This window comes from Salmo salar, unplaced genomic scaffold (assembly GCF_965601325.2).
Source record: "Salmo salar unplaced genomic scaffold, fSalSal1 ptg000648l, whole genome shotgun sequence".
NCBI lineage: Eukaryota > Metazoa > Chordata > Actinopteri > Salmoniformes > Salmonidae > Salmo > Salmo salar.
Genome location: NW_027675452.1, coordinates 70,934 through 85,383, shown reverse-complemented (window position 1 = coordinate 85,383; position 14,450 = coordinate 70,934). Strand labels below are relative to the sequence as shown.

At 43.2% G+C, this 14,450-nt stretch overlaps 1 protein-coding gene across 3 annotated transcripts; it reads left to right on the top strand.

Moving 5' to 3' along the window:
- Nucleotides 1-1,732: 1,732 nt before the first annotated feature.
- Nucleotides 1,733-13,636, top strand: LOC145877050 (uncharacterized). Of its 3 annotated transcripts, XM_082972350.1 has the most exons (7): nt 1,734-2,521; nt 6,052-6,463; nt 7,821-7,984; nt 8,504-8,691; nt 10,344-10,404; nt 10,644-10,938; nt 11,139-13,636. In XM_082972350.1, the coding sequence occupies exons 3-7, from the start codon at nt 7,869-7,871 to the stop codon at nt 12,042-12,044; spliced, it is 1,566 nt and encodes a 521-aa protein (XP_082828476.1). In that variant the 5' UTR covers nt 1,734-2,521; nt 6,052-6,463; nt 7,821-7,868; the 3' UTR covers nt 12,045-13,636. The 3 variants fall into 3 exon arrangements, with proteins under 3 accessions (XP_082828477.1, XP_082828476.1, XP_082828475.1); XM_082972351.1 differs by lacking the exon at nt 6,052-6,463 and having other exon boundaries at nt 1,733-2,521; XM_082972349.1 differs by lacking the exons at nt 1,734-2,521; nt 6,052-6,463 and having other exon boundaries at nt 7,376-7,984.
- The last annotated feature ends 814 nt before the right edge of the window (nt 13,637-14,450 follow it).

Below are 14,450 nucleotides of genomic sequence, written 5' to 3'. Positions count from 1 at the left end.
ACTAATACATTTGGCTATTTAAACTCTGAATATCAGCTACCCAACTTTATCAGGAGTTTTAGGAGCCTATTGCAATGTGTTTACACAGCGAGAAATGCAGAAGTATTTTATTTTTCGCTATGATCAGCTTGTCAAAAATGTACAGATACAAACTTGAAACCACTGATCATGACAATGGGATGAAACTCCTGGACAACGGTTGTGATTGTCCATTCCATATTGTCCATTTTACATTGACCTGTCCTGTTTTTAGGATATGTTGTTTGTTAACATGACAGTGCATTTTGTATTTGATTGAGCTCTATTTGGGTTAGGCTATTTGATCGGAGAAACCTGTATGATGTGAAAAGTTGTGGGGGTGATCATGGGGCTGGAGATGGGAGATGTCTGGTGAGAGAATGGCAGATTGAGGTTGCCTTAGTTACAGTAGTACAGGAAGTGTCTATGCTGAAGCAGGGAAGAGAGTGGTAGAGGAACATGGGGGGATTCCTGTGAATCGGCAGAGATCAAGAGACCGTGATGGGAAGAAAATTTGCTTGTAAGGTTGGCTTTTTAGCATTTATAGCGGTGGTTGTCAATTGTACTGCAGAAATGAATTGAAAGTCACAGAAAATAGAGATTGTGGTGGCAGTGGTAGAGAAGTACTTGGGATTGCGAGGATGTACTGCAGAACAGCTGCAGGGGGAGAGCTAGGGTTATGTCTTCTCAACACATTGGTTTAGAGTTGGACTAGATAGGGTTCAATAGTGGAATGGGTGGCAATTTCCCTTTTTCCCAATATTGTATTATTGTATCAAAGAATGTAATGTAGGTAGGCCGTGAATGGCGTCACACACCACTACAGTAGATGGCGGTGTATGCACCTTAAAGTTGGATGCAATCCGACAACCAATCCCAAAGAAGAAGAAGAAGACGAAGAAGAACTAAAACAGGAAGTGAATAGCTAGATCGTTGGTTTATTTTCCTCGTTGACATGTGGCTCTACAGACCCTAAAATTCCCAAATTACAGATGGAGTTGAATACGTTTCTTACGCAGCGATTAATAGCGGCTGCTGTGGAGATATCGTCTGTCTTTGGAAAAAAAGATAGTCGAGTACCAGGTAGAAATCTCCCGTTCGAAGGAGGAGAACAAACGTCCACAGAGGCTGTTGGATTTGGTTTTCCACCCGGAAATCAAGTTACATCGAGCAGGGAAAATAATTATTCTCATTTAGTCATTCACACACACAGTTAGACTGCAGTATATTAACCCGTCTGTCTCCACACCCGGGGGACCCAAACAAGCATGTTTCCTGTAGTAACCTTGCAAAATCACCACTTCCATAAATATAGTTTTTTTTATTTTGGTGTTTTTTTATTCTATTAAATACATTGGAATGGTTAGGGTTCAATGTGAGTGAACCCTGCTGTGAGAGTCTATAGGACTGTATACATCTTTAAAATCTAAAAGCCTTTTATTGACCTGACAGTATCTCTATTCTAGCCACAGTGAGTCTGGGTTCTGTACTAACTCTCCACTCAGTCTCATCTGTTTAACTCAGTATGGAAATTATTTCACATAGTATTTCAACCCAGGTCTGAAGATCACACAGATCACTAGCCAGAGGGAACAACAAGCATCGTGTGTGTGTGTGTGTGTGTGTGTGTGTGTGTGTGTGTGTGTGTGGTGTGTGTCATGCGCCTCAGCAGGGTGATAGAAACATCCTTTTTCCAGGGATACAGTATCTTCAACCTATCACCCCCATTTCTTTTTTTTTATTCTCGTGTATTACATTTTATATGACCAGTATAACTGCATCAGAGGAGGCTGGTGGGAGGAGTTTTAGGAGGATGGGCTTATTGTAATGGCTGGAATGGAATAAATGGAACAGTATTAATCATATAGAATCCACGTTGGACTCAGTTCCGTTGATTGCTCCTATAGCACCTCACACCAGCCTCTGAACTGCATTGTTAAGGAAGAGCTTGCAGTCAGGCGTTTCGCGGTACTGTTTACACCTGCTGTATCCTGCTGTACGTGAATAAACTCTGATTTGATTTGTTTTCCTTTTCTTCCCTCCAGACTCCCAGCAGCTCTCTCTTCCGGTCTCCGAAGAGGCCGTTCCCCCTGAGCAGCAGCACTGTGAGGAGGAGAGTAGCCCCAGTCTGGGGCAGGAGGACCCAGAGCCCACACAGATTAAAGGGGAACAGGAGGACCTCAGGACCAGTCAAGAGGAAGAGCAGCCTCAAGGGCTGGAACCTGATACCAAAGACCTCTTGATCCCTGCCTGTGTGAAAAGTGACTATGAACAGGACCCATCTCTGCCCTCACATCTTGACCAAACCTTGGAGAACAGAGAGAGAGACTCTCAACCCACCAACACAACTGAACAGATCAAAACAGAACCTGATGGAGAGGACTACAGAGTATCAGAACCAACCAGGGACTCTCAGCTCCTCTCTGCAGTAAATCCAGAATGTTCTGCAGCTCAGAGTGAAAATGGTAAAGTTCATCAGAGTCCCAGCACTTCTTCAGAACAAGTAAGATTATATTTAATTTAATGTATTAGTAAACATGTAGAACAGCACAAAAAGGCAGCATTTAATTGTAGAGAAAACAGCCAAGTGATTACATGAGATTTTGAAAGCAATTTCCTTACAGAAAATGAATACAAAAAAAAAAATATGAACATGAATATATACATTTTAAAGTACATTTTAAATATAAAGTATATGGACAATTCCAGCGTTATGGACATTACATTTGCAAGCAAAATCCCAAGCAAAATCTCAACCAAATAGAATGTGTGTCTATAGTACTCCTTGGGTGAACCCAAAACAGCACACTTCTAAATACTGTCAAGTTGGAGAAAGTCATTAAATGTATGTCAAACAAAAATCAATGATTGCAAAGTGAAACAAACCATACAACTCTATGCACAAGGACTACTTTTGTAGATGCAAATTCTGGTATCAGAATGACGGCACCAACGGCACAAACCGTCATTCTGTTACCAAACGTTTTATCTGTACTGGTCTTCCAGTAAATGTGTTTTTGTAAAACATTCTGTGGAAATTGTTCAAGGTTGTCCTTGTGCATACAGTAGTTGTATGGTTTGTTTAACCTTGCAATCATTGTTTTTTGTTTGACATGCACTATATATACAAAGTATGTGGACACCCCTTTAAATTAGTGGCTTCGGCTATTTCAGCTAAACCCGTTGCTGACAGGTGTGTAAAATCGAGCACACTGCCATGCAATCTCCATAGACAAACATTGGCAGTAGAATGGCCTTACTGAAGAGCTTAGTGACTTTCAACGTGGCGCCGTCATAGGATGCCACATTTACAACAAGTCAGTTGGTCAAATTTGTGCCCTGCTACAGCTGCCCGGTCAACTGTAAGTGCTGTTATTGTGAAGTGGAAACGTCAAGGAGTAACAACGGCTCAGCCGCGAAGTGGTAGGCCACACAAGTTCACAGAGCAGGACCGCCAAGTGCTGAAGCGCGTAGAGCTTAAAAATCATCTGTCCTCGGTTGCAACACTCACTACCAAGTTCCAAACTGCCTCTGGAAGCAACGTCAGCACAATTAACTGTTCGTCGGAGCTTCATTTAAATGAGTCTCCACGGCCGAGCAGCTGCACACAAGCCTAAGATCACCATGTGGTGTAAAGTTCGCCACCATTGGACTCTGGAGCAGTGGAAACACGTTCTCTGGAGTGATGAATCACGCCTCACCATCTGGAAGTCCGATGGACAAATCTGGGTTTGACGGATGACCGGAGAACGCTACCTGTCCGAATGCATAGTGCCAACTGTAAAGTTTGCTGAAGGAAGAATAATGGTCTGGGGCTGTTTTTCATGGTTCAGGCTAGGCCCCTTAGTTCCAGAGAAGGGAAATCTTAATGCTACAGCATACATTGACATTCTAGACGATTCTGTGCTTCCAACTTTGTGGAAACAGTTTGGGAAAGGCCCTTTCCTGTTTCAACATGACAATACCCCCGTGCACAAAGCGAAGTCCATACAGAAATGGTTTGTCGAGATTGGCGTGGAAGAACTTGACTGGCCTGCACAGAGCCCTGACCTCAACCCCATCAAACACCTTTTGGATGAAATGGAATGCCGACTGCAAGCCAGGCCTAATCTCCCAATATCAGTGCCCGACCTCACTCATGCTCTTGTGGCTGAATGGAAGCAAGTCCCTGCGGGCAATGTTCCAACATCTAGTGGAAAGCCTTCCCAGAAGAGTGGAGGCTGTTATAGCAGAAAAGGGGGGGACCAACTCCATATTAATGCTCAGGATTTTGGAATGAGATGTTTGACGAGCAGGTGTCCACATACTTCTGGTCATGTAGTGTACATTTTAATGTGAAAAATCTGAGTCTCATTCCCACGGAATGGCCCACGTACAGTGCATTGGTAAAGAATTCATACCCCTTTTTCCACATTTTGTTACGTTACAGCCTTATTCTAAAATGGATTAAATAGTTTTTTCCCCCCTCATCAATCAATACACAATACCCCATAATGACAAAGCAAAAGCAGGTTTTTATAAATTTGCACATTCACATATACACAAGTATTCAGTCCTTTTACGCAGTACTTTGTTGAAGCACCTTTGGCAGCGTTTACAACCTCGAGTCTTCTTGGGGATGATGCTACAAGCTTGGCACACCTGTATTTGGGGAGTTTCTCCCATTCTTCTCTGCAGATCCTCTCAAGCTCTGTCGCATTGGATGGGTAGCGTCGCTGTACAGCTATTTTCAGGTCTGTCCTGAGATGTTCAATTCCGGGCTCTGGCTGTGCAACTCAAGGACATTCAGAGACTTGTCCCGAAGCCACTCCTGCGTTGTTGTCCTGTTGGAAGGTGAACCTTCGTCCCAGTCTGAGGTCCTGAGTGCTCTGGACCAAGTTTTCATCAAGGATCTCTCTGTACTTTGCTCTGTTCATCTTTCCTTCAATCTTGACTAGTCTTCCAGTCCCTGCCACCACCATGCGTCACCGTAGGGATGGTGCCAGGTTTCCTCCAGATGTGACGCTTGGCATTCAGGCTAAAGAGTTCAATCTTGGTTTCATCAGACCAGAAAATGTTGTTTCTCATGGTCTGAGAGTCTAGGTGTCTTTTGGCAAACTCCAAGTGGCTGTCATGTGCTTTTTACTGAGGAGTGGCTTCTGTCTGGCCACTCTACCATAAAGACCTGATTGGTGGAGTGCTGTAGAGATGGTTGTCCTTCTGGAAGGTTCTCCCATCTCCACAGAGGAGCTCTGTCAGAGTGACCATCGGGTTCTTTGTCACCTCCCTGACCAAGGCCCTTCTCCCCCGATTGCTCAGTTTGGCCGGGCGGACAGCTCTAGGAAGAGTCTTAGTGGTTCCAAACTTCTTCCATTTAAGAATGATGGAGGCCACTGTGTTCTTGGGAACCTTCAATGCTGCAGAAATGTTTTGGTACCATTCCCCAGATCTCTGCCTCAACGCAATCCTGTCTCTGAGCTCTACGGACAATTCCTTCGACCTCATGGCTTGGTTTTTGCTCTGACAATTTCGAGTCTCATAGCAAAGGGTCTGAATACTTATGTAAATAAGGTATGTTTCTTTTTTTTTATACATTTGCTAAAATTTCTAAACCTGTTTTTGCTTTGTCATTATGGGGTATTGTGTGTAGATTGATGAGGGGGAAAAAGTATTTTACAAATTTTAGAATAAGGCTGTAATGTTAAAAAAAGGGGAAAAATTCAAGGGGTCAGAATTTATTTATAGATTTTTTTTTTTACCTTTTTTTTAACTAGGCAAGTCAGTTAAGAACAAATTCTTATTTTCAATAACGGCCTAGGAATAGTGGGTTAACTGCCAGAACGACAGATTTGTACCTTGTCAGCGCGGGGATTTGAACTTTCGATTACTAGCCCAACGCTCTAACCACTAGGCTACCCTGCCACCCTCTTTCCGAATGCACTGTACATTGTTTAACATGATAACTCTACGAACATATCTACGTTCCAAAATGGGATCTCTGCTGTCCGTGAGTTTTCATATTACATTAATCTTTCCTTTTTGTTTCCCCCTTAGGATTCTAGTAATGTGGAATCAAATAAAGCATCTAATTTCTGTAACTGGAGTGACGAAAACATCTCAGTTACAGACAGCAACTCTTCAGACAGTAGCTCCTGCACTAAAGAAGACTCTGAGGCACGTAAACCAGCAAAGAGAACATGCCATTCTAGTGGTGTGCTGAATGAACCATCTGATTTGTCTAACTTATGTGATGAAAACAACCCGGGGACTGAGATCAGCCCTTCAGACGGCAACAAAGACATGAACATCCAAACAGACTCTGGGTCTCATAATCCAGCTAAGAGGATATGTCAGAGGGTGCATAGTGTTGCGGTAGCAAGACGTGGGAGTGGAGAGATGGCCTCCTGTTCCCATCCCAAAGTGCCAGGATCCACTCCAGATTACACCCACTGCATGCACTGTCAAGGTCTGTACATTCAAAAGTCACTATGGAAGCATGTCAGATACTGCCCTCTGAACCCCAATGCTGAAGAACCAAAACCTGGACAAAAGATGAGGATTCAGTCAGCAATGCCGTTTAAGTTGTGTCCTCAACCCGATTACGTCAGCACAGGTCTTTGGAAGATAGTTTGTGGTATGAACTCAAATGTCACACCTTGTAGGTCAGGCTAGCTCTCCAAGTGGATGGTTTGTTACACCTTGTAGGTCAGGCTAGCTCTCCAAGTGGATGGTTTGTTACACCTTGTAGGTCAGGCTAGCTCTCCAAGTGGATGGTTTGTTACACCTTGTAGGTCAGGCTAGCTCTCCAAGTGGATGGTTTGTTACACCTTGTAGGTCAGGCTAGCTCTCCAAGTGGATGGTTTGTTACACCTTGTAGGTCAGGCTAGCTCTCCAAGTGGATGGTTTGTTACACCTTGTAGGTCAGGCTAGCTCTCCAAGTGGATGGTTTGTTATACCTTGTAGGTCAGGCTAGCTCTCCAAGTGGATGGTTTGTTATACCTTGTATATACCTAATAATATTGGATTTTTTATACAGGTAATTTGCCTGGAAATGGTCATGTTTATTTAACCTATTCATTTTTTCTGTCTTTCTCTGGTTGTTTCAGCTGCAAAATCGTCAACTCCTGTTGAGCCAAAAAGTGAAATCTAAAGATGTTACAGTAGTGTAAAAGAAGCGATGTGATTTGCATTGTGAAATGATTTTCCATTCTTTGCTGCCGTTTTTGCAATCTTTTAAGCAACCCAAACTTTAATGCTGTGGCCTGGCAATTTTTATCTTTACCTGATCCTTTCTAGCACGGTTCCAGCTACTATGGCTTGGCTTGGCTTGGCTTGGTTTGGCTTGGTTTGGCTTGGTTTGGTTTGGCTTGGTTTGGTTTGGCTTGGTTATTTTGGCTTGGTTTGGCTTGGTTTGGTTTGGTTATTTTGGTTTGGCTTGGCTTGGTTTGGTTATTTTGGCTTGGTTTGGCTTGGTTTGGTTTGGTTTGGTTATTTTGGCTTGGTTTGGTTTGGTTATTTTGGCTTGGTTTGGTTTGGCTTGGTTATTTTGGCTTGGTTTGGTTATTTTGGCTTGGTTTGGCTTGGTTTGGTTTGGCTTGGTAGTGTGAAAAGGGTCAAAAGATTGTCTGAATCAAAAGGTTGGGATTCTATCCAATCAGTGTGCGCTTTGACATAGAAGGTCATTTCAGATTGAGCCAACAAATGCAGAGTTTACCATGAATGTGGTGTCCGGGACCGTGGGGACATTGTCTTTAAAAGGTGCATAACCAGGCGAACGGATTCAATCCTGGTCCTAAATGTGGGTGTTCCTCTTCCCCCACCAGGACTACTACCAGAGGCTGGAGCAGCTGCAGAGAACCCATCTGAGGAACATGGCTGAGCTGGAGAAGATGTATATCTGTAAAAGGTCAAAGGTCAACAAGAAGGACGATGAGGAGCACAAGTGTTTGGAGAGAGAGGGCAGAGACATACAGGATCTCCAGCCCAGGTCTGATATCATGGCTTTTAGTACTGTACCTTTTGAAATGGAATTTAGTTTTTAGTTAAGTAGTTGTAGGCTATGTAACCTTGTGCTACCTTTTTACAAGACAGGGGAAAATGAAGTGTTTATTATACTGAACCAAAATATAAATGCAACATGTAATGTGTTGATTCCATGTTTCATGAGCTGAGGGCTATGCCTTCCCAGGCCCACCCATGGCTGTGCCCCTGCCCAGTCATGTGAAATCCATAGATTAGCGCCTAATGAATTTATTTCACTTGACTGATTTCCTTATATGAACTGTTATTCAGTAAAATCTTTGAAATTGTTGCATTTATATTTTTGTCCAGAGTAGTATTTGGGGGAACAAAAACATCAGTGTTTGTTTTGTTGTGCTTTTGAAAACGGTATTTTAGTGTTTCACATCATAAGGAGGGCTTTAACCGTGATGCGCTTGATACTTTTTCCATGGTAGCAACAATGAAAGCTCATCTTAAATGGTACTCAATCTCTCCTATCTCTCAGTGTCGCGTCGGAAAGCCAGAGCTCTGGCTCTATGCCAGTGAGGCGACTGCAGAGAATCCTTTCAGACGAGGAGCTTAATAACTTCCACGAGGAGACGTCCAGTGACGTGTCTGACCAATCAGGAGACGGTGTTGGTGGAGACGGAGGAGAGGAGGATAACCATTATGAACTGCTGCTGGAAGAGAGAGGTCAGTGGGAAAAAGAGCCATAAACAGCATGTCATAAATATGTCCCCTGCTGTAACATAATATGCTAATCTTCTCCTACCGTTGTCAATATTTTTGTAAATAATTCAGCAAAACGTTCACTAAATGGAAATACAGTAAGTTTCTGACTTTATTGTGAAATCCTGGTCACGTTTAAAAAATAAATGTATGTACTGTGTATAAACAGTGCCTTCAGAAAGCATTCAAATCCCTTGACTCATTCCATATTTTGCTGTGTTACAGCCTGAATTCAAAATTGATTAAATAAAAAAAATCTTCACCCATCTACACACAATACCCCATAATGACAAAGTGAAAACATGTTTTTATAATATTTTCTTTTTACATTTATTGGAAATTAAATACAGAAATACAGTATCTCATTTAAATAAGTATTCACACCCCTGAGTCAATACATGTTAGAATCCCCTTTGCCAGCGGTCACACCTGTAAGTCTCTAAGAACTTTGCACACCTGGATTGTATAATGTCTTCTTGGTAAGCAACTCCAGTGTAGATTTGGTGTTGTGTTTTCGGTTATTGTCCTGCTGAAAGGTGAATTCATCTCCCAGTGTCTGGTGGAAAGCAGACTGAACCAGGTTTTCCACTAGGATTTTCCTGCGCTTATCTTCCTGTGCTTATTTCATTTATTTTTTTTTATCCTGAAAAACTTCCAATCCTTAATGATTACAAGCATACCCATAACATAATGCAGTCACCACTAGGCTTGAAAATATGGAGCAAAAAATATATGTGTTGTATTTGCCCCAAACATAAGACTTGTTGCAAACAGGATGCATGTTTTGGAATATTTTTTATTCTGTACAGGCTTCCTTCTTTTCACTCTGTCAATTAGGTTAGTATTGTGGAGTAACTACAATGCTGTTGATCCATCCTCAGTTATCTCCTATTACAGCCATTCATCTCTGTAACTGTTTTAAAGTCACCATTGGCCTCATGGTGAAATCCCTGAGAGGTTTCCATCCTCTCCGGCAACTGAGTTAGGAAGGACACCTGTATCGTTGTAGTGACTGGGTGTATTGATACAACATCCAAAGTGTTATTAATAACTTCACCATGCTTAAAGGATATTCAATGTCTGGTTTTGAATTTTTACCCATCTACCAATAGGTGCCCTTCTTTGTGAGGCATTGGGAAACTTCTCTGGTCTTTGTGGTTGAATCTGTGTTTAAAATTCACTGCTCGACTGTGGGACCTTACAGATAACTGTATGTGTGGGGTACAGAGATGATTAGTACCCCACACATCGCAGACAGTGAGTCCATGGAACTTATGTGAATTGTTAAGCACTCCTGAACTTATTTATGCATGCCATAACAAAGGGGTTGAATATTTATTGACTCAAGACATTTCTGCTTTTCATTTTAATGAATTAGTAAAAAATGTGAAAAAAACATAATTCCACTTTGACATTATGGGGTATTGTGTGTAGAACAGTGTCAAAAAAAAGCTGAACTCAATTTTAAATTCAGGCTGTTACACAAACAAAATGTGGAATAAGTAAAGGGGCGTGAATACTTTCTGAAGGCATTGTAGGTCTACACAAAATCACTCAATCCATCCATCAAGGTCACATTTTTAATAGTTCACTATTTTGTCTCTTTCTGATTGTAGATGACAGCCACAGCCCCAGGGCCTGGAGCAGGAAGGACAAACCCCTCAGGAACAGTCTCAGGTAAAGAGAGAGAATGTGACTTCCTCTGTGGTACTTTATACATTAAATTGTTTTTAACTGTATGAATTATTTTTTCAAAAATAATCAATGTGCTCAACTCTTATCCTCTTGCGTAAATACATGAAAGGGTGCTTGGAGCCAAAGGTCAATCACATCAAAAAATGAAACAAGGCATCAAAGCATTCACTAGAAGATATACGTTGCAATTGAAGCTTTGTTTTACTATTGTTCCCCCACAGGGACAGTCAGTCCTGCTGTCCAGAGAGTATGACCACCACCACCACCACCACCGCCCATAAGCAGCCATCCTCTACTTCACCATCTAGGAGCCAGCTCCAGATCCAGCTCCAGCTGAGAGGCTGCTGCCCCAAGAGCCAGGGCAGAAACCAGGGAGGAAACCTGAGCAAGACAGGGAGGAGAACCAGAGGAGAGAGCTATAGGGGGGATAGAGGTCCTGATAACTCCAGGGGGACTGTGACCGTCCCCAAGCCGTTCAGGATGATGATGAGGGAGGAGGAGAAGAAGAGGAGGAAGGTGAGGAGGTTTTGTTTAGTTGTATTGTTCCCTAAAGAGTCTTGAATTAATAATGTAACATAGCATTCCATAGGGAATGTACTGCGTGTCATAAATACACTATATGTATGCCAGACGTGCTGAGCAAATGTCCCTCTGGGTGTTTGGGTTAAAAGTACTATATACAACTAATGTAATATTGATGTATTATTGTTATTAAGGTCAGGACGCGTTCGGAGGTGGAGCTGGAGAACTTGCTGCTGCGCCGGGAGCTGGACGAGCTGAGGGAGTGCGGCATGAAGTTCAGGGCCTCGCCGGCGCCCGCCCACACTCGCCTGCCGCTCTACGATGTCATCAGCTGCCGCCTCAGCCAGCGACCCGGTTACAATCCCGGTAACCACGGAGTTAACTTTAGTAATTATCGGTATGTCTCGGTCAGCGGTGGCAACCAACGGGCCTCCTCCTGCTCACCCCAGAGACCGTTCAGCTTCCTGGAGAGAGAGAGGAGGAAGAGGGAGCAGAGGATTGAAGTGGAACTGGAGAACCTGGTGGCCAAAGAGAGGAGGGCATTCAAGGCCAGGCCGGTGCCCAGGTCTGTGTACTACAGCCACAGCGCCACCCACAGGCAGCAGAGCAAAGTGCAACAGCAGCTGACGAGTCAGAAGATGAAACTGAAGAATATGACCCACCAACACAGCACGCAATCTACACCAGGCTTGCGGGCCGAGGGTCCAGGAGAGAAGAGGGGGGACACAGAGGGGGGAGAGGACCAGGGCCTAATGCTTGTGGAGAAAGAGAAGAGTTTTCGCCTAAAAAAGGAGGGACTCCCGTCCTACAACAGCAATAGCTACTGGAGGTCTCAGAGCCGGAGCAGGCGTCCGTCAATCAAGATGGGGACGGGGGGACCTAGGAAGCAGCTTGAGCTCCAGATTGACATGGCGTCGGAGAGGAGGAAGGGGAAGGAGAGAGAGAGGGAGTTGTCTTACATCGACCCACTCTGCACCCCTGGCAGCCCCTACCTCTGTTCGTCTCTCGTCAGTCAGGAGGACCTCCCTATCCCAGCCAGCAAAACAGACTACATCAGCGTGTGTAAAAGCCGTGATCAAGTCGTCGAAAGTGTTCTGTAAAGGGTTCATTCACTCTGGTCAAAGTCAAGACCTGTATCAAGTGTTCTGTAAAGGGTTCATTCATTTTGGTCAAAGTCAAGACCTGTATCAAGTGTTCTGTGAAGGGTTCATTCATTTTGGTCTAAGTTAAGACCTGTATCATCTACCACTAAACATGTTAACTCCTGTCTCTCTGTGGAATAAGTCAAGTGGTATAAATGCCTTCAGAAAGCATTTATACCACTTGACTTATTCCACATTTTGTTGTGTAACATCCTGGATTAAATGTTTTTCCCCACCCATCTACACACAATACCCCATAATGACAAAGTGGAAACATGTTTTTAGAAATATTTGCACATTTATTGAAAATGAAATATCTAATCTAATTTGTAAAATAAAAACTAAAAAACGAATTCCACTTTGACATGATGAGATATTGTGTGTAGGTCAGTGACAAATCTCAATTGAATCTATTTTAAATTCAGGCTGTAACACAAAATGTGGAAAAACGTAAAGGGGTGCGAATACCTTCTGAAGGCTCTGTCTCTATTAATGTAACAGAGTTGAGTTAATACATGACAGATCATTATATGACAGTGGTTTCATACATAAACTAGATGTTTTGGAGATATGAGACTGTATTTGTGTGTTATAATAATGGTACTAATCATGTTTCGATAAACTGTCTTGAATTTCCATTTTTGAATGAAGCCCTTGTTTTGATTGTGGCAATGTCTTTTTCCACTATTCTCAGGTGTATGACAATGCATCCACGAGAAAACAAACCATTCTAAAACACACAAAAGTAGTCTGTCTGTTGTGGAAAGTAAAACGAATCAATTTAGGGTAACATTGGCACATATTGTAAGGCTATCTCCCTAATTCGACACCAAATGAAGTTGTCGAGTAATGTGACATACACCAGACATTAAATTGGGATGTATGATATATATATTGGTATCTCTATAATGGCAAAATGACTGAGTCCTGCCCAATTCTATCATAAAAGTGACCATGTAGGAAGCAGTATTTAGCTATCAATAAAGATTTCACAATGATGATGATGATCATTAATAGTAACTTTAATAAAGCCCAACTGGGGTTGCAAAATTCTGATAGCTTTCCCAAAACTCACAGCTATTCTGGAAATCCTGGATAAAGGATTCTGGATTTCATGCTTAATCCCTTCTGATTCTGTGAATATTTCAACCAGGATTTCTGAAAAACCTGTGAATTTTGCTAACCTTAGCCCAACACTAGGTTGGTCAGCGAGCTAAGGAAAACAGTTTAATGTAGTAGTTGTAGTAAATGGTTTTAGCCAGGTAACATTTCATTGATCATGTCCTTAGAAGCAGACCTGCAACTGGAAAGTCACTGTTTTCAATCCCAAGTCTGAATGGAACAATTCTGGTAGGCTTTTGGGTATCCTCCTGCTGTTGTGTCCTTGAGCAAGACACAGAACCACTAAACTGCTCCAGGGACGCTTCAGTAACTGTCTGTTTCTCAGGGGTTGAAAAACAAGTTTAAAAAAGGGGCCATTTTATGTTGTTTCTGTCTGTAGAAAGATTGTATTCAATATTTAAATAATAAAATGTTTGATTCTTCCATTCTCTTAATGTTGGAGTATAATTTGACTTGCAGTATTTAAGTAATATCTAATTCAATATAAGTGAGGAAGATAATATTGTCCAACCCATTAGTTATCTAACAGCACCCCGACATTCCATGTCTTGAAATATGCATATTGACATTAAAAGTAAACTTACATTGTAAAACTTCTGACAGACAGATTTCTAACTTGGCCCATAACTTCTGAACTTTATAGCACACCCGGAAGGCACCAATTACTGAGTCAAAGAACAATAACATTTTGTTTGGCTAAGGTGTTGGGTTGCCAGTCTCTGGACCTGAGTTTGAGTCCCGGTCAGGGCTGCTGCCCCCTGAATTCCCTGCAGTACTCTGTCTCCGTTTGATTCTGTTATGTACATAGAGTTTAATGCCTAACCGGTTTCTGTGTTTGAGCGCCACAGGTTCTGACTGGAGGCATTTGAGGCAGTCCCTCTTTCCAGGAACTCGGCTACTCTTTCCAGGAACGGCATCATGTGTTTCTCTACTGCTGCTACCTCATCAATGATCCACTTTAATCTCACAGCGTTTCTTCGGGTCGGCTGGGTGCCTGTGCGACGGCTCGGCTGGGTGCCTGTGCGACGGCTCGGCTGGGCGCCTGTGCGACGGCTCGGCTGGGCGCCTGTGCGACGGCTCGGCTGGGCGCCTGTGCGACGGCTCGGCTGGGCGCCTGTGCGACGGGTCGGCTGGGCGCCTGTGCGACGGGTCGGCTGGGCGCCTGTGCGACGGGTCGGCTGGGCGCCTGTGCGACGGGTCGGCTGGGCGCCTGTGCGACGGGTCGGCTGGGCGCCTGTGCGA